Source organism: Harmonia axyridis, chromosome 6 (assembly GCF_914767665.1).
Source record: "Harmonia axyridis chromosome 6, icHarAxyr1.1, whole genome shotgun sequence".
NCBI classification, from domain to species: Eukaryota; Metazoa; Arthropoda; class Insecta; order Coleoptera; family Coccinellidae; genus Harmonia; species Harmonia axyridis.
This window is the reverse complement of record NC_059506.1, coordinates 25460029-25479212: the sequence shown is the minus strand read 5'-3', so window position 1 is coordinate 25479212 and position 19184 is coordinate 25460029. Positions and strand designations below refer to the sequence as shown.

General features: G+C 33.6%; 2 protein-coding genes across 6 annotated transcripts; one reads left to right on the top strand and one right to left on the bottom strand.

The window, feature by feature from the left end:
• Positions 1-328: 328 nt before the first annotated feature.
• LOC123682102 (platelet-activating factor acetylhydrolase-like) lies at positions 329-13681 on the bottom strand. Of its 4 annotated transcripts, XM_045620509.1 has the most exons (9): positions 13518-13681; positions 7617-7731; positions 7404-7539; positions 7074-7209; positions 6634-6731; positions 5109-5389; positions 3564-3920; positions 3028-3201; positions 329-761 (listed from the first exon to the last, which is right to left on the bottom strand). In XM_045620509.1, the coding sequence occupies exons 4-9, from the start codon at positions 7114-7116 to the stop codon at positions 533-535; spliced, it is 1182 nt and encodes a 393-aa protein (XP_045476465.1). In that variant the 5' UTR covers positions 7117-7209; positions 7404-7539; positions 7617-7731; positions 13518-13681; the 3' UTR covers positions 329-532. The 4 variants fall into 4 exon arrangements, with proteins under 4 accessions (XP_045476465.1, XP_045476466.1, XP_045476467.1 ...); XM_045620510.1 differs by lacking the exon at positions 13518-13681 and having other exon boundaries at positions 7617-8370; XM_045620511.1 differs by lacking the exons at positions 7617-7731; positions 13518-13681 and adding an exon at positions 7732-7891.
• Positions 6854-17417, top strand: LOC123682104 (deoxynucleoside kinase-like). 2 transcript variants are annotated; one of them, XM_045620513.1, is made up of 5 exons: positions 6854-7085; positions 14450-14702; positions 16233-16539; positions 16939-17169; positions 17232-17417. In XM_045620513.1, exons 1-5 carry the CDS (start codon positions 6949-6951, stop codon positions 17315-17317), a joined length of 1014 nt encoding a protein of 337 aa, XP_045476469.1. In that variant the 5' UTR covers positions 6854-6948; the 3' UTR covers positions 17318-17417. The 2 variants fall into 2 exon arrangements, with proteins under 2 accessions (XP_045476469.1, XP_045476470.1); XM_045620514.1 differs by lacking the exon at positions 6854-7085 and adding an exon at positions 13350-13489.
• The last annotated feature ends 1767 nt before the right edge of the window (positions 17418-19184 follow it).

Sequence of the window (19184 nt, the reverse complement as noted above, 5' to 3'; positions counted from 1 at the left end):
AGCAGTTCAGTAGCTGAACACCATGATACAAAGGAATGTTATTATTTCTTTAATTCTTTGAATGGATTAGAAACAGCCAACAAGATAAACCGCGAATGTGAATTCAAGATGTGAATGAAGGAATTATCGAGAATCACTGCATGATTACAGTACTTGAAAATCACTGAATTATTGTAATAATTTCATGGAACTTGGGTCATGATTCAGATCAATCCCGAATTATAAAATTTTTCATATTCAATATTTTTATACAACCGAAAACCAAAACTCGGTGCTTCTTTCTTAATTTTTATAAACAAAAATCATTAAAGCTTTCGGATATCAGTAATTTACTTAGTTAAAATAAATATTTATTTTATTTTACTTTTACATAATATTTTGATATTCCACTACTATTTTCAGAGAGAATGTTCGTCATTGAATAACAACAATAAAGATATCGAATAAATACAACCAAAACTGACAAAAGTAGAAAAAAAACAATAACATTCATATTTCTAAATTAAACATATTCGGAAAAATTTCACAAAAATCAAATCCAAGGTTTGGTGAGGCCCTTGTCGATATTTTTACTCTGCTCGTTTATAAGATCTTCATGTTGGGCTGCATCACTTGGATAACCAACATGAACGTTCAAGAATTTTAGGATCAGTGAGTTGTTTATTCTGAGTGCCATGAAAGGATCTAGTTTCTTCATGAACCAGTTCAGCCAATATCCTATAAGAAGCACAGAATCCGATTGATTTTCATGGGTGGTATGCCTGGAAAATGAAGAATAAGAAGTTAGAGATCATTATTTTGAATGAACATCGATGCATTGAATTTTTTCCGTACAAAGGTTAAATTTCATTTATATTTATTAGGTTTGTATATATTTTCAACCGTCATAAGTTGTTTGGGTAAAATAAAATATGACTATACTTAATGAAGAGTATTGACGTATGTTTACATCATTATCTATTCATTGCTGCAAATGTGTTAAGTAAGTGCAGAGCCGTATCTAGGTACCATTGCGCCTGTGGCAATATGTTAGACAGCGCCCCCCATTTTCGAAGATTTTTTTTCACCCATTATATTTTCTTATAGTATGTTTTTTATTCATAATTTGAGTCATATAAAGTTTCAAAATAATAAACAATATAATATTATACAGGTTGTATATGAATAGTTGCGAAAAAATTCAGGGAGCAATTCCTTGTCAAAAAATAGGGTGGGTCTTTAATACAAACTTTTTTTGCGCCTCCCTCTCCTTAGTTACAGCTCCCTAAAGATGGCTCCCGAAAAGTAGTTTTCAATTTGTGAAAAGTTTATAATTTTTTTTTGTTCCATTCATTTTATATTCGTACCATTTCTCTATAATAATATCGTTTTGACATCTGCCTCTTGGATACATTTGAGGTCGAAAAGAATTCCAACCTCCACAACTCAGGCGTATTATCTGTTTATATTTTTATTCTCAAAAACTTCTCAAAAAATTACAAGAGACCTCATTTGTTAAGAATGGATTAGTCTATCCAAAATTAATTTACTTATTGTAAAATATGAATAGAGAAAAAGTTATTGCGAAACAAGTTTGGAGGGCGGCTTCTTCTACCCCATGAAATGTCAGCTCAACTTCATTTTTGTGAATTATTTGGTTTTCAAGAAAAAAAATTATGTCAAAACAATATTTCTATTGAAAACTGGTACTAATATTGAATCAATAAAACAAAAAAAAAAACAATTATTAATTTTTCACAAATTAAAATCTTCTTTCCGGGCGCCATCTTTAGGGGCCGTAACTAAGCGGCAGGGAGTTAAAAAAAAGTTTATTTGAAAGTCCCACCCTATAATTTGAGAAGGAATCTGCCCCAAATTTTTTCGTAACTAATCATAAACACCTTGTATATTCTGTTATTTCTATTGAAATCATTGAAATACACGTTTCACAAAGGTACATATATGAAGAGATAACTCCTGAAGATCTAAAAAACCAATCGTTATAAAATTGTATCAAAGAAAAAGAAGCCGCACTCAAAAATAGATGGTACTGTTTGTCGAAGAAATACCGACAAGTTTGATGAAGCGCAAAAAACTCGTGAAAATAGTGGTAATAACACATGTCGACGCTCGACCGTAATATTTATGATCTGAACACGGTACCTTTGAGCATGCCGACGCTCAACAGAAATATTTATGACTAGATTACGGCACGCTTGGACATAGCCCTATTTATATTATTTCTTCCCTTAAACTAGAGTTTTCTTGATCCCGAGATCATTTTAGGCTTAGTACACAAATTTTATGGAAGGCTAGCAATATTTTAAATGTTTCCAGATTCCTCGGCATTATTCGTTGCTGGGCGTATACATGAACGAGTTGTGATCTTTGGAATTATTCCGCCTGTAGCTTCAATATTTTTTTCTTTTGATATTTTTGGGCGCCCATGTGGGCCTTACGCCCGTGGCGAGTGCCACCTTTGCCACGCCCTAGATACGGCACTCAGTAAGTGGTTCTTAAAGGAAGAAAATACATGGAATGAAATAGATCTCAAGTAGTAATAGTAGTATACCTAGGGACGCGGCTAGACATTTTGGTGCCCCGGCAAAAAAAAAATTTCGCCGCCCTGCTTTGCCTAATTTATCTGGCTCAATACAGAGTTAATTAGTTCATTATAGGCAATAGTACCTTCATATTCAATTGATATGTTTACCAAAAAAAATTGGTTTTGGTAGCTGAGTCAATTGAGTCAATTCTGTTGATTAGGCTCGGCATGGGCCCCTTTTACCTCTTCTTTCTTGAGGTGGCGCTATACATACTAAGAATTGACCAATAAACGGCATCATTTTGAAATTTTCATTTGTTCTATCAAATTTGTTGATAGATGATTTAACCTCAAAACACGATATTGACAGAAAGAGGACGTGAGCGCCATAGAAAACGATACGGAAATCAAGTGAAAAGGGACCAATACCATTAAAATCCATGAAGGATGGTTCCTTCGAAAGTCGGTGTTTTAGAGATCTTAATTCGATTTCAAATACTCACAATATTGTGTACATCTCTCGTTTCAGTGGATCAGTCATATACCTTGACATGGCTTCTGTGTTGGAACTCACATGGAAGGTTTGTGTATTAACAAAAAGTAGAGGTTGATCGACCTTTTGATCTAGCTTTTCATTTTTTATAGAGAACATCCAGGGATCCAAGAGTACTCCATACCTGAAACATTTGGTCACACTGACTGTATATTTGGTTCGACCGACTGATGACCAATTCGTGGTTAAATTCAAGAATGTCCGTCCAGAACCGTACAAAATTCAAGATGAAAATCGAAGAAGGTGACATTTTGTTCATTGATATGAAATAACAATTTTAAGCTATTTGAAAAATTTCAAGATCATCACATCTTTAGAGCTTTAGAAAATTCAAGAAAAATTCTGGCCTTCCACCAGTGCTTTCATCATAATTTAGCTATCCAACATTTGAAAACACAATATCGATGACAACCAAATTAAAACAGAGTCTATTTGTTCGAGAGTCTTCAATCGAATAGCACCTGATATCTGATGAAATAAGCTCACCTGAGTTCTTTTCTTCGGCTCAAAGTAAGCAATGCAGTTGCGCCTCCAAAAGAATGCCCCATCATAATTATATTCTCAACGTCCAACTGGCCAACCAGATCAGAAAGCTTGAAATTACATTCTCTCTCTTTGCACATCACGTCATCTAGTACATTATGTGGCACATTACCGGCATTTACGCCTAAAATAAAATCTAACACCTTCACACATTCGTCAGATCGTTGATGGACCTGCTTATTCCTCTTTTCGAAATGGCCTCTACTGAGAGGGACTCTTTTGTATCTTATATTACTTCTGTAATCGTTCTTGGCATGTTGTTCATCCTGGTAGTAGTAAGTGTAAGCTGCCGATTTATCTCTACAAGTGAAAATAGCTATTACGGAACTGTAGGATCGAGTTCAAAAGAAACAAATATAAATAAAATAATTGAAAGCATGAAAATATTGGAATACATTAAAATGAAAAAAGTATATTAGGTGTACAACTCTGGTTTCGCTGTTTTGCAATAGATGGCTGTAGCGGTAAGTGGTAGTCGAAATAAATAGATAGCAGATGACATACACTTATCTTAGGTATTTATAAACATAACGCCATCGACATATTATTCGATTTTTGTCTGCATCATAATGTTATTCGCCTTCAAACATGTCAGCTTACGAGCCCAATTCTCGTCATTTGCGGGAGGTTTTCATTTTCTGGTTCAATATGGAGAATTCTGCGGCTGAAGCTCCTCGAATGCTCTCAACCTATGGTGAGGCTGCTATTAGTGAAAGAACTTGGGTGTCGTACGAGTTGAAGTCGGGAGGTGTTGAAGCGTTTGTTTGCTTGTGAATAGCTGCTTGCAAGGTAAAGACGAAAGGGATTTCTGCATCACATGAAACGAAAAATGAGTTCATTACGATAATCCCAATCGTAGAAAATCATGGGGATATCTTGGCCATGCGTCTATGTCGACGGCCAAACCGAATATTCATGGTTCCGAGGTCATGCTCAGTATTTGGTAAAACCAGCTCGGCGTAGTTTATTATGAATTGTTGAAACCAACAGAAACAAACAGGCGCAATACAACGAGAGACATGATGAAGTTATTTTACAACATTACAATGCTCGACCCCATGTTGCGGAAGAGGTAAAGACATACTTGGAAAGGTTGAAATGAGAAGTCCTACTCTACCCACCATATTCTCCATATGTTGCTCCCTCGGACTATCCCTAGTTTGGATTAATGGCACACGAGAAGTTAAAAATTGGATCGATTCGTGGATCGCTTCAAAAGATGGCCAGTTTTATCAAAGCGAGATTCGTACGCTGCCCGAAAGATAGTGGAAAGTAGTGGCCAGCGATGAACAATTCTTTGAATCATAAATGTAAAACTAGTTCTTCACAATGAAGCCACGAAATTCGGAAAAAAAACGACGGAAGCAGAGTTGTACTCCTATGTGTATGACACGAATCACTGAGTTGCTATACTGATGGTTCCATCAGTGATTGATAAACCTTTCATTTCAAATTTAAGGATAGCGGAGCTCTAAAAAACCTACCTACCTGTGTTCTATGGCGAAAACAACAAACCCATGGGAGGCGAGCTCGTAACAAATGAGGCTGTACAAAAATCTGCTACCCCCAAGTCCGTGGGACAATATAATGCATTTCATTTTTTCACCATTGGGCTTTCTTATTTTTTCTCCGAACAAGACAGGGATATGTATGTTGCCTGACCACCATATAAGGCCTTTGACAACCACTGGGAGAAGCATGAGTACTGATGCTATTCCTTCTAAGTAATTAGCATCAGGGATCCAGGGAATCCATTTTTTATGATTATCCTAAAATATATTGCTTTTAGTTGAGAAAAAAAATTGGGGGTTGAGAGTTGAGTAGAGCAGAATATGCATGAGCATAACTGGACTCCGCCTTTTTTCACAATAAATCAAATTAGCTAATAACTAAAATAAGATAAGATAAGAATTATTGTAACTTTTTTGTGAAAATAAAGACATTATTATTATTATTATAACCATGCTATTTCGGATTTAAATCAAAGTGACACTTCAACAATATTTTTGAAGAAAATTGTATGATTTTATACAAATACAGCGCAAGATAAACGTTTCAAAACTATGTATGTATTTTCTCTTTTAATTGAATAGTTATTCACTTTGAACAAACGCCGCAATTTGTTGTATATATACCGATATTTCTTTTAGAGGATTGAGTGATATACAGGGTCCTCCTAAATTGGAGGAACAGAAAAACTGAAAGATTTATTGGAAAATCATAATGATATTCAATTGAAATTTGGCATAATTATTATAATGTTAAATCTACAGGAGGATTCTTTTCTAGGTAGTGCCGGTTCTTTTCGGCATAACTTTTTTTTGTTGGACCTCTGGTAGTTTGAAAAGATTTTAGTCGAATGTCATCACAAAAATGTAGGACTACAAGGAACACCCTATACCTCTAACTAAAACAAAGCGTTTGCAGGGCCATGTTTGTAGGACTTTTTTCCTGAAGTTATACCTACAAGGAATCTCTTATTTCTGTTCGTACCACCAAATTAGGAACACCCTGTATATGCCTATTGATATAAATCCGGAATCATCCAAAACTTTTTGACATTTAACGAATTGAACAGTGGTCTTCGAACCATGGAGATGGAGCTATCCTGAAAATTTAAATTTTCTCGTATATTCCTTTCCAGAGTTATCGTGTACACGGCGGCTGGCCAGTTGAGCAAAATTGATTTTTACCTCGAATTTTCAAGACCATTATCGTCTGGTAATTCAAAACTACAGACATTTGGAAACATCCTAGCCCGAAAAAGAAATGAAAATTGCATACGAAAAGGACTGATATACTGAATTGATTCTCTTAGCTCAATCAATGAATCAATGAATTTTGGGGTAAAAAACAAGAGAAAAACATTTTGCGATCATAATCATACTTATTGAATCACGTTATTCATTATACAAATTGCTTTCCATTCGAATCTTTATTTTTCATCTTTGAATACGTGAACTTGAAAATATCATAAACGAGATATATCGTTTTTGTGGATGAGCGTGCTTACCTGATCGACCTTAGCATCTGTTGGGTAGTATATTCTCATAAAAACGCCATCTATCGAATAATCAAGCATCACATCTGTTGCACCAGGCACATAGATCCCTATAAAATTTGGTACGGATAAAATGAACTAGATGACGCTAACATTTACTAAATAGAAATCTATTCTAATGCATAATTAGAGCAATTATCACAATAATGAAAATTTCAACCCTTGAACATTCACGGTAGGTATCGTTATCCTAATGAAGATCATTAGTTCAGATAAAACGTATTCAGGGGTTGCTTCTACAATGTTCCCGCCAAATTCTAGTTGAAAATGCGCAAGGTGATCGGTGCGCATTCTCAACGTACCTATTCTTCAGATATTGTTTGTGTTCTGATGTTTAACCTGAAAAGTGCACTCAAACGAATAATACCACGTTTTGAAAGTGTGAAACTCACCTTTGGCAACAGGTAAATGATTTGGTTTTCTGCCGGAGCTCATCTTTGACACACTATTGTTATTTGTTCACATGAAGTAGCTTTTGTTATTATTCTCGCTTTGAGGTTAAGAGGCAAACTCCTATTTCGACTTTACCTGTAGAATAGAGAGTAACTGATTGATCGTTTTAAGATAGAAGAACATTGCACTCTCCATTACAGGTCATTCTCGGTAATGAAGTAGACTTTCGTATTGAGGTTCAGTAGGTCTATGAAGTGCTCAGCCAGAAGGGATTTAATCGTAAACAAAACAAGTGGGAGACTATCTGCAGTTATAAGTTATAAACATACCTCCACACAAATCCAATATTTGAAAATTTTTTTATGTGTCCACACAATAGTTGTAGGTGTTTTCGAATTCGTGTACATCCATTAACTTTTCGTTGTTTAATTTCGTTCCAAAGTTCAAATCGATGATAAAGGAACGCTATAATATATGAAATATATTTATGATTAACATTAAATGAACATGAAAATCAATTTTACATGAGTCACTGCACTTACGTTCGAAAAATAAGTAGTTGTTGGTGTACTCAAGCCAAATGATAGATTCGAATGCGCTCTTCACTTTGGTACCTACCTGTCTATCAATTAAATCGAAGCCATAATAGATATTTACCTGAAAGTTGACTGAAGGTTTATGAACTCCTGTTTATTTGGAATGAAATTTGAATATAAATGGTATTCTGAACTATTCAATTTACGAAATCTTGTCATTCGACTCGGACATGATTTGAAAAGCTAATATTGTAATGTTTCAGGAAATATCTAATCAATCGATTCTGTTGATTGGGCAGTTGTAACAAATGGGTTTCTTTTTATTTGTAAGGTGAAAATTCCACAATTAATTATTTGACAGCATTTTCAAATCCTTTGATGTTTATTGCCAATAAAACAAGTGGATATTTTCAATTCTCATAAAAATGTTTTCAAAGGGTTAAATTGTATGAGTCAGCAAAAAATCAGCAGTGGCGTCAGCATAAACAATTGTGTGCCATTCACGAAAGCGTTTGTTTTCATTATTGATTATGTTTGCGATTATCCTTCTTCAGGGAAAATTAAACTGTCAAAATAACTTATATATTTTATTTTAGAAAATATTTAAATTTGCAGTAAAACACTGAACGCGAAAGAACGAAAATGTAAATGACACACGTCTTTAATTCAAATTGACGTCATCGTTCGTATACATTGATCGAGTTTTTATAATTCAATAATAATTGATACAAGCCTAAACTGTGAGGATGTTAATGAATGGGTAAGTATACTGTCAAATAGCCTATTATTCATTTTTGGGACACAGTAATAAAGCCTATGCAAAACACAATCTGTTCATTAACTAGCACAAGTTCCAAGTTCTGAGAGGTCTCATAGGAACCTAGGTGCGTCAAGACTCAAAAATGATATACAAGGTGTCTTTTTTTTTAAATTGATAAAAAGTTTGAGGAGATCGGTTCAACACTAGATGAACCAAAACGCGGGCGCCCAAGGTTACTGAGAATTAAAGAGAATGTGGAATGAGTTATTTGGTCTGTTCGTGATGTTCCCGAACTCTCCATTCGGAAGCCTTCAAGTGCTTTGAATTTGTTGCCTGAACTACAGATCTTTTCTGGCTATAACCAAAGAATATGGTTCCAGCAGGATGACACAACGTCAAACATATCCAATGTGTCTTTGTCATACGAGTTTGTGAAATTTTCCAGGCAAATTAATCTCCAGGAAAGGTGATATTCATTGCCCTCACCCCCCTGCAGTCCTGATTTGACTCCTATGGACTTTTATCTGTAGCGTTTCTCTGAATATAAAGTTTACGTTAGTAAACTAACTTCCCCGGCCCAGTTAAAATAAAATATTTGTCATGAAATGGGAGTAATTGAGGAGCATACGAGCCAAACCGTCATCAGGATTTTTAGTATTACCTAAATCGAGTGTCGTGAACGTGAGGCTAGATAAATTCCCAGATAATGTATTTTTATAATTAACAAAATCTTTCATTTCATTTCTTTTCATTTCAAACAGCATTTTTTTTCTATTATTTTTGATAACCTTTTTTATAAAGTAATGAACATAGAAAGAGGAAGTATTTTCAATTTTAAATGTCCCGAACATTGTTAGATTACGTTTTTCGGATTGGGATATATTTTCAAATACACAATTTTACTATACGATTATGAATATACATACCTATATTATATTGAATGAAATATATTTATTTGACTGATTCCCGACTAAATATGCAAATTTGAATATTTGGATTCCGATATTTTTCCTAATGGTCGAATTCATAATAAGTAGGATATTTATTATTTTCTGTATCTACCTGCTGAAATCCAAGGTTTAGCAATTATTGCTCTCCTAGTGGCATCGGTTGTTTCACGTCGTTTGGCGCGCCTGAAGTTTGTTTTCTGATATATTTAGGTATTTATTTCAATATATTTCGAGTTAATATGAAACGTTGATCCACTATGGGACATAAGAAGCGCCTTCTTTGTGGAGGAACTCGCGAATTGAGTGAAATATCGTATCACTGATATGTTTCCATTTCCGCGCGCTTCTGTCAAATTTGATAATTCTTTTTGGGGACGAAATTGCTTACTGAAAACGACATTCGCTTCTTCTATCTATGTTCATTACTCTGAGGCTTTTTACATATTGACTTAATTTTGAGAACTCTTGTATTAAACAGAAAGTTTTTAAAATCGTTGATGAAACAATATTTTCCTAACTCTCTATAAAATCGCTACTATGTAGAATCACATTCTTTTGATCTCAGATAGAAATTTTAAAGACCTTCAAATAACCTTCAAAATGGAACCGAGAAACTTGACACGTGAAAGATGTAATGGTGAAATAGGGCTCTATTATTGAAATTTCTGTACCTCTGTTGAGGAAATTCCATCTCAAACTACGTAACATTCAATAAAATTTATAGGTTTTAAAAAACTCGTCTTATTGCGTCATCTAAAATTTCATATATCATAATTTTCTTACCTATTTCAATGGCGCATAATCATTATTTACTTGCAAACTTCATTCGGATAAGATAACCCAAGCGTAAGATGATTAGTTCGGTAATGTTTTCGAACAGCGCTTTCCTTCAATAACAATAATTATTGTGGATAAATAACAATAACCCACTTGTTTGATAGTTTCCTCAGTGAGATTGATTATGATTTGATATTTTCATTAGTAAATATCTGGAATCGTTGTTCTACGCTTCGAATATAATATACCGATATACAGGGTGTTAAAAAGAGTGATTCCTGTTTCTAGTATAGGCATAAAACTGAAAAATAATTGGAGTTTGCTCAATAAGAAAAAAAGGGCGTTACATCTGACGGTAAATTGGGAAAATTTCAACTCATTTGATGTGTCATGCCAGCCCGGTCAAAGAATTGTTGAGATATTAGTGATTTCAGATCGTTGATATTGCCGAAATTATGTGAATTTCGCTTGAAAAAAAAACCAAGTAGTGGAAACATTCGACAGAACGTGCTTATTGCGGTGAATACATAGTTTTTTATTAGTTTTGCTTATTTCGTTGAAAAATATACAGGGTGGCCATTTGAAAACGAAACAGACGAGATTACAGACGAAATAAAGTTTTTCGATAGAAATGCTCGGACAGGTCGATTTCTGTTTCGAGGGGGACAACTTAAGATGTAGGTTACGGACGCATAGCGCTTCAACCCTTGCTACTACAACCCTCACCCCCAAATTTTGAATAGAGAAGATGGGGTGAGTGATACCTCATTTGAAAGGTATTTTTATACTGATTTCAGCACAGTAATTGTTTTTTCATTTTATGCATTAGTTCTCGAAATATTCTTAACTAAGTATTTGAAAATGAAGTGGTGTTTTCATGGCACTTGTAGTAATCGACATTTTGAGCGTCAAAACAACTATGACTGTGGCTTCCTTCCTAACTAACTAACGCATGAATATTTCGAGAACTAATGCATAAAATGAAAAAACAATTACTGTGCTGAAATCAGTATAAAAATACCTTTAAATTGAGTTATCACTCACCCCATCTTCCCTATTCAAAAATTGGGGGTGGGGGTTGTAGCAGCAAGGGTTGAAGCGCTATGCGTCCGTAACCTACATCTTAAGTTGTCTGTATTACATTTAGGTACTTTTTGTTTGATTAACAACATACAATACATTTCGATAAGAAAATTAACTAACTCAAATTGAACTGAATGGAACATATTAGAATCAAGGCAAGAAACAAGTAAAAATTATTTACCTATTTCAGTTCACACTATTTAAACGGAACTATTATTTAATCAAAGATAAATCAAATTTTTATTCGAAAGTAACTACCTAAATGAAAATTAATGATATCTCAAAAATAAAATTTATGATACTACGAATCCGGGAGACAAGGTATTCAAGGAGATGAAATAAGCAAATGTATAAGAAGTATGGGTTCCAGAACCTTAAAGTGCATTTTACAAAATGATGGGCACTTCGAACAATTACTTCATTAATTTTCATTTACTTCCGAATAATCATTTGATTTTCTTTGATTAAATGATAGTTCCGTTTAATTAGTATGTATTGAAATATGTAAATAATTTTTACTTGTTTCTTGCTTTGATTCTAATATGCTCCATTCAGTTCAAGATGAGTTAGTTGATTTTATTATCAAAATGTATTGCATGTTGTTAATTAAACTAAAAGTACCTAAATGTAATATCCGACCCAAAGAAATTTGGATAAGGGTCAAAATCACCTGAAAATCAACTTTGAATGACATCGTATGATATATCGTTGAATTCAGCGTTAAAAGTTATTTCGAAAAGTGTCATAAAATATACAGGTCCGTATTGAAAATAATGAGGTTGAGGGTGGCCCAGGGAGTACGAAACGTTGGATACGAAATCTGATTACGTCAAATTGAGGATAATTTACTATCGAATAAAAAATTCCTGAAACATTTTTCGATAATATTTGAAATAAAGTGGGAAAAAAAGAAAAATCAAAATGACAGAATTTACTTTTTCTATGATATCTCAATAACCGACCCTGATAATCTCGATTTGTTTGAAATGTTTGACAATGCTCCTATGAATGCAACTTTTTCTCCATTTGACCGACCTTCTAACTCTTATGGTTTAAAAGTTACCAATACAATCCCATTGAAAAAGTGGCCACCCTGTATATGTGCCATATGTAGAACATTATGAACACTGTCCCTTGAACTCGTGGTGGACATATACAATATGCATTCTAGCTCTTATTACGAAATCTTATTTCACACGTGAGTTTGGATACAAAAACTTTTTATGGAAAAAAAGCCACTCTTATGAATATCCCAGACGACAGTGAGGATGAAAATTATTTTGAAACCAGTTTCTAATTTTGGAAAAACAGTGCCGAAAACTTTGAAATACCTAGCAATTCCAGAAACAATTCCTCGTAGAACTACATAAGAAATTGAAGAAAAATAAGGAAAAGGTTGGCAGGCTGAAAGCCTTAGTCCGCCCGAAGAAGAGCTAAAATTTTGTGGCTTTGCAGAGTTGCCACCTGAGTTCAATCAAATATCCCATACAGATTTCGCAGTTTTTTTATGATACCAGAAATTATGAAAGAAATAGTGCATCAAACAATTTTTCACCGAATGATTTTACATAGACTTCAAATAATTCAAAAGAAACATTTATGTTCAATAAATAGTTTTTGCGAATGTGGTCTTTATTGCATAACGTGCCAATTATGGCCCAACAAAATTTGGGGTTTTCTAGAACGAAATATTTGAAAACAAAAATTTGTAGCATTTTTTATGATATCCTGGGCTTTTTGAAAGCTTTTAATTGGTCTATATCTATAATGAAATAAGATGTTGAAAAGTTTCTAGGATGCAATACTAATGTGACACTAGATCAGAATCGTACGGAATAGACTATGCTCGAATGCCATCTATACTTATTCGATCAAACTCCTTTACAAAAAATAAAGGGGTTTACAAATATTTTTATTATACTATATCCTAGGTGAATCAGTATTTACCTATTATGACTTTGAAACGTCGATACAATAAAATTATTTTTCCCCCACTCTTCAATTATAGTTGAGTTATTCTTCAAAGCAATTAAACATTATGAGAAATAAGATGTCGTTTGAACAGGAAATGTTATGCTTTTCTTATTGTTTCTATTTAATCAAGCGCTTAGAAATAGTGGCAATAAGTACATTGATAGATATATAATAAGTTAATTTGAAATAAAATGATTAAATAAAAATTATAATGTAAATAGTAGGTAGTGTCTAGTTAGTTAGACGAGTATAGTTTTGGAAATAAATGAATATTTCAAAACGTCGCCGAAAAATAAACAAACCATATTGCTTATTAGTTATTATACACAAATAATGTAAGTAAAGTGAGCTATCAATACATACAGTGAAATATTCGAATCATTGAATACACCACTGAAATCTCTGACTAAACAACATGCACATTCCCAATATTCAAATTAAGAATAATATATAATTTTTTCAGATACGATTCTTCTTATTTTGTGTGTTCTGATATAATAATCTAGTTTTACTGATATTAATCAATGGAATGAAGTTGATATCTGCTTGTCTTGTTCACGCAACAATCACAAAATGTGAATTGTTATATCTAGGAAGAAATGAAAATATTTTTCTGGAGATATCGATAAAGAGATGATACAAGTAGTTGAAATCGTATTTTTGAATATAACAATTTATTTTCATTCTCGAACTTTTTTTTATTATATATCTGTAAATCTGTCAAGAGACATGATATTCTCTATTTTTTCATTCTTCATATGTTGATTTTTTCGAGAAATTGTAATCATTCCAAACATCGTCCTTTCTTATATTTTTCTTTCTATTATTAGATATTGTTTGATAGCATACTTTCCCTATCGACTGATGCTGGAAGAGCTTGTTCTTGAAATTGATTAATCTTCTACAGTTTTCAATATTTTCTTAATTAATATTATGTCCGATCATTTAATATTTTTCATTCCCTATGTCAAAGCAGTACGTTTCTATGCTACATAAGTTGTAATAATCTTTTCTCAACACTGGGATTTGCATACATATCTAATACTTTTTGTATTTGAATAGTTGGTTAAAATGAACAACGTTATCATCTGAGTCTGAGATTAAAAATGATCCATCAATTTTGTTGTTCATGGCTATTTCGCTTACAAAATTATTTTCAGTCCTGATGACCATTTTGAACTCGATGATGAGGAAAACTAGTGTTTGTGAAGCTCAGGAAAAATTATGAATGATTCATTTTACAGAAGATCTAAAAAAACCTTTTATTTTTCATACATCCAACATTATTTTTTCAGTGTTCAGGCAATTTCTGTGGGAAATATGGAAAATGTACTACTCAATATAGCGAAAGGATCTAACGACGAGACAATCACTTCACTGTTTTCACCTGGCAAGCAGGCAAACTTCTTGGGAATATCGCCACTAAAAGGTGTTGAAATCAAAAGAGAAGGAAGACCTTTTAGAGTTTCGATTGAGGGAAACATAGGAGCTGGTAAATCAACATGTATTGAGTATTTCGAAAAGTTAGCTTCAGTCGAGACATATGCAGTGAGTACAAGATATTGTTTTCGAAGATATCAGAACTTCGAAACAGATATATTATTCGATTTGATAAACGAAACGGCAAATCCAAATTTCGATCAAAAGTGGAAATGTAATAACAAAAAGCTTTAACAGCAAATCTTAGTGATTATAAGGTGTTCAAAAAACTTGGTTATACTATGTTTCAAATGTGTTATTAACAATGAGGTAATTATAAATAGATGCGTTCTATTGCTATCGTGATGTGCAGAGCATTGACTCAAACATTTAAGAGAGAAACTTTCGATTGTCAAGTGCAGGTACAATTATAAAATTGTAACTTGATAGTAAACAAAACTCTGCCGCATCAGTTATTCAATTAGTGTATAATAATGAAAGAAAGAAAACACGTTTTTGGGTAAAAGAATGATTGTTTAAATAAGACCCATTTTCCCATATGAATTTATTCAATCTCAATCAGTAATTAACTGTTTTTCTCTTATAATCTCTAGTTTTGATCTCCCATAGACATGATAAATTGCTATATATGTCAAAGAGTTCCATTATAAAGTAGTTTATGTCGCTGGATCATTCATTTTCAACAAAAACAATTGAAAAAGTTTTGAAGGCATGGAATGATGATTGACACTTAAAAGGGATTACCACCACGTGGCCTTCCGCGTATCAGTCAAACATTAGGAACCCATTCATTTCCCCTCTGGTACTCTTGCAATGACCAAGCTTTGTACAATTTACAAAATTGTACATTCACTTTATCTGTCTTCTCTTTACGAAGTATAATTAGAGGGCAGCACTGTACGACGGCCGACTATTTTTTCTCAAAATTAAAGTTTTACCTCTTTTGTAATAATTTTTTGTAGGTTTTTTTCAGGAATATGTTGTAAATATATCAGTCCTTTGTACATTGAACATAATCATCAATTATTTTGCGAAAACCGAAAAGTTACCAACTTCTTTTTTTCATTCGCAAATTTAAAATTTTGCTATTCTACAATGTAGATTATTTTTTGAAGAAATTATGCTGAAACCTCATGAAAGAGAAAAAAATCTATAATTTCGTTTTGAACTGAGCAGTCATGTGGTGGTTCTCCTCTTGATTCAATAAGTCACGGGCATAACCAGTAAAAAGTTTTTTTTTCTTGAAAAATTGACTTTATTCGTCAACATAGTCTCCTGGGACTTATTGAGTAACGTGTTGAATTTGATCGTTTTCCTCTATCCCCGCGTGTTTATGGCGAACGTTCGATGCAGGTTGAAGATCTAGACTTGTTCCTAACATGATTTTATTTTGGCGTTTGCTGATTTATTAATGGTATAAACCCATTTTCACAATTAGTACAAGATAAAAATATATGAATAATGTACATATACAAGATACAAACGACATAAAGGAAAAGAGACCTTATTTGAATACTGAAAATCAATCAGCACCGAATTAAAGCCAGGCTAACTGAAACTGTAAAAATCAATGCCTGTTCGACTGATTAAGTTTGCGAATATCGAAATTCTAAGAATAATTCATTCATGTGTTACTAGGAACCAATCGAATGGTGGAGAGACGTAGATGGCAATAACTTGCTCGAATTACTATATTCAGATATTAACACATGGATAAGCGTATTCCAAAGTTACGTTCAACTCTCAAGACTAAAAGTACAAACAACTAAACCCCTAAAGCCTGATACCATAGTTCAAATCTTCGAAAGGTCGATACAGAACAACAGGTTTTGTTTCTTGGAACACGCTTATAGAAAAGGATCCCTCAACAGTGCCGACTATGCTGTCTTGGATCAATGGTACAGGTGGATTAGAGAAAATGTAGATATAAATTTAGATCTGATAGGTGAGAACTTATGATGACGTCCAAGGGGGATTAGTCCTTTTATATTGATCTATGAATCATCTATGATGTTGTACTAACCACACTTCAATCTAGATTATCTTTACAAACGTTTAATCATCAGAAACTAATAGTTACTAACTGAATCTGCGGCAACATGCCTCCAACTAGCTTCACTACTTGATATCATAGCTTAACCTTAACACTAACCCTGTTCTAAGCTACTTAGACTAGCTTTCTCTTTTACTATAAGAACCATGAACAAGTGGTTGTAATTGGATTAGTAGGTCAGAATTAAGCAAACTATATCTCATTGTGCCCCAAAACTCTTGATTGATCATTTCAATTGAATTTTGGATACAGCATGATAATACTGATTTATCATTATATTATAATTTTTAGTTTATCTGAGAACAACTCCAGAAGTTGTATATGAAAGAGTCAAAAAACGTAATAGACCTGAAGAGACAGGATTATCCCTACAATACCTCAAGGATTTACATGACAGTCATGAAAAGTGGCTCATGTCAAATGATGAAAGATTCAATACTGTACCACTTCTAGTTCTTGATGGTAATAAGGCATTGGAAGAAATGGAAGCACAATATAAATTATGCGAGAATCAAATACTAGGTACTTTTCTCATTCAATACATATTACTCGGAACTCATTATGATGCTGTTTTTTAATTGCAGGTAAAGAGAACAAGGGACTGAAACGAAGTAATTCGGTAGAGCAAGATGTGGGAAGAGTAAGGAAAAACTTGAGAGAAGAATTGTAACCATTAATTTATTAATGTTTGTGATGAAATACCAGAGATTAGCAAAAATTATATTCTTTTATGACAATAATAATATAATAAGAACTGTTTTATTCACCAATGGTGTTTTATTATTTACTAGTGGACTGAGAGAACGTGGTCCTGCCAGAAATTAAGCAGAGAAAAGAGCATATAATCATCATGAATTCAATCATTTCGATTGCATTTTGAACAAACTTACATAATGTTCATTTTCAGTTGAAACATCGAAACATTCTAGCTCTGACTCATGTTTCTTTTGAATATGAAAATATCAGAATTATATATCAAAATAACAATTCTCACTTCGAATGCAAAAGAACTTTAGTGGACCAATTTAAATCCCACCTCGAATTGTGTTCTGCAGCCAACATAACCATAACATTTGCTGAGGTTTGCTGTCGGCCTTGTTTGTGAAGATTTCTGTGGTTTATGGAGTTCAAAGTTTTAAGAAAATGTCATTATTCGTTTGTACTCTTCTTGTTTTACAATATTGATGGGGTATTCTTGCAACTTTTTCCTACCAGGACTTTTTTCAGTCTTCCCTTTTTGCGTTACGTTGTGACTATCATTTGATAGAAGTAGCAGGACAAGTTCAGTATGTTGCTGATTTCCTATTGGTACCTTGTGTTTGGGTTCAAGAGCTGGTTCATTACTGTTGATTGGGGCTGAACAGTTTGGTAGTATAGAAATTAATGATTGACATGGAGGTCTGCGCTTTGTGGACCACTCATCACAACACATCCAGGACGACCTGGTGCCAACGTACATTAAGGCGTAAAAGTAATTGGTGCAGTCAAAATGCTTGAGGATTTTTACTTTAACATTGCGCATCCACTATCTTTGCAATAATCAGATTGCTTATTTCATAATTCAAAATAGTGTATTGATTATCATCGCTTCGGATGTTAAGGAGCTTCGATTCCGATTGAAATTATAACAATTCCGATTTCGGTTCCGACACTTGGAATCGGAGGTTAAGAATATTACTGAATTACTAACCAATTGAAAAGTCCTCGGTCTGATGCACATATGGCGGTGCTAATATTAAATCCATATGATTTTTAGTTAATACCAACCTTCAAACAATATGTGACAGCAATCCGACCATTAGTTTGTGAAATATTGCGTTGTGAGTGTAACTACTTCTGTTATTTGAAAAAAGATGGAAAAAAAGAATTTCGTGTACTGATAAAATATTGCTTTTTGAAGGGAAAAAATACAGTTGAAGCAAAATCTTGGCTTGATGAAGAGTTTCCGGGGTCTGCGTCAGGAAAATCAACCATAATAATAATAAATTTGAGTATACTGAGTTTAAACGTGGTGAAATGAGCATCAAAGACGGCGAACGCAGTGGATGCCCAGAAGAAGCTGTGTCTGACGAAAAAATCAAAAAAGTTCACTAAATAATTTTGAATGGCCGTAAAGTGAAGTTGATCGAGATAGCAGACATTATGAAGTCTGCAAAATGCAAAATGGTCGCCGCGCGAGCTCACAATCGATCAAAAGCAACAACGTGTTAATCATTCTGAGCAGTGTTTGAAACTGTTGCAATAAACCTGAATTTTTGCGTCGATATGTGACAATGGATGAAACATGGCTCCATCATTCCACTCCGGAGCCCAATCAACAGTCAGCTGCACACGATGAACCGAATCCAAAGCGGGAAAAAAAACAGTCCGCTGACTAGGTTATGGCATTAATATTCTGGGATGCGCAAGGTATAATATTCATTGATTACCTCCAAAAGGCCAGACCATCAACATCGATTATTATATAGCCTTATTGGATCGTGTAAAGGATGAATTCGTTAAGAAAAGGCCCCATTTGAAGAAAAAAAGTGCTGCTT

Excerpts from the sequence above, each read along its gene's own strand:
- LOC123682102 (XM_045620509.1), bottom strand. The coding sequence starts at position 7,116 with ATGAGCTCCGGCAGAAAACCAAATCATTTACCTGTTGCCAAAG. Across the intron at positions 3,921-5,108 it reads GTTTTCGCCATAGAACACAG|AGATAAATCGGCAGCTTACA; the intron begins GTAGGTAGGTTT and ends TTTCACTTGTAG. Across the intron at positions 3,202-3,563 it reads AGCCGAAGAAAAGAACTCAG|GTATGGAGTACTCTTGGATC; the intron begins GTGAGCTTATTT and ends CAAATGTTTCAG.
- LOC123682104 (XM_045620513.1), top strand. The coding sequence starts at position 6,949 with ATGCGCAAGGTGATCGGTGCGCATTCTCAACGTACCTATTCTTCAGAT. Across the intron at positions 16,540-16,938 it reads TATAAATTTAGATCTGATAG|TTTATCTGAGAACAACTCCA; the intron begins GTGAGAACTTAT and ends TATAATTTTTAG. Across the intron at positions 17,170-17,231 it reads ATGCGAGAATCAAATACTAG|GTAAAGAGAACAAGGGACTG; the intron begins GTACTTTTCTCA and ends TTTTAATTGCAG.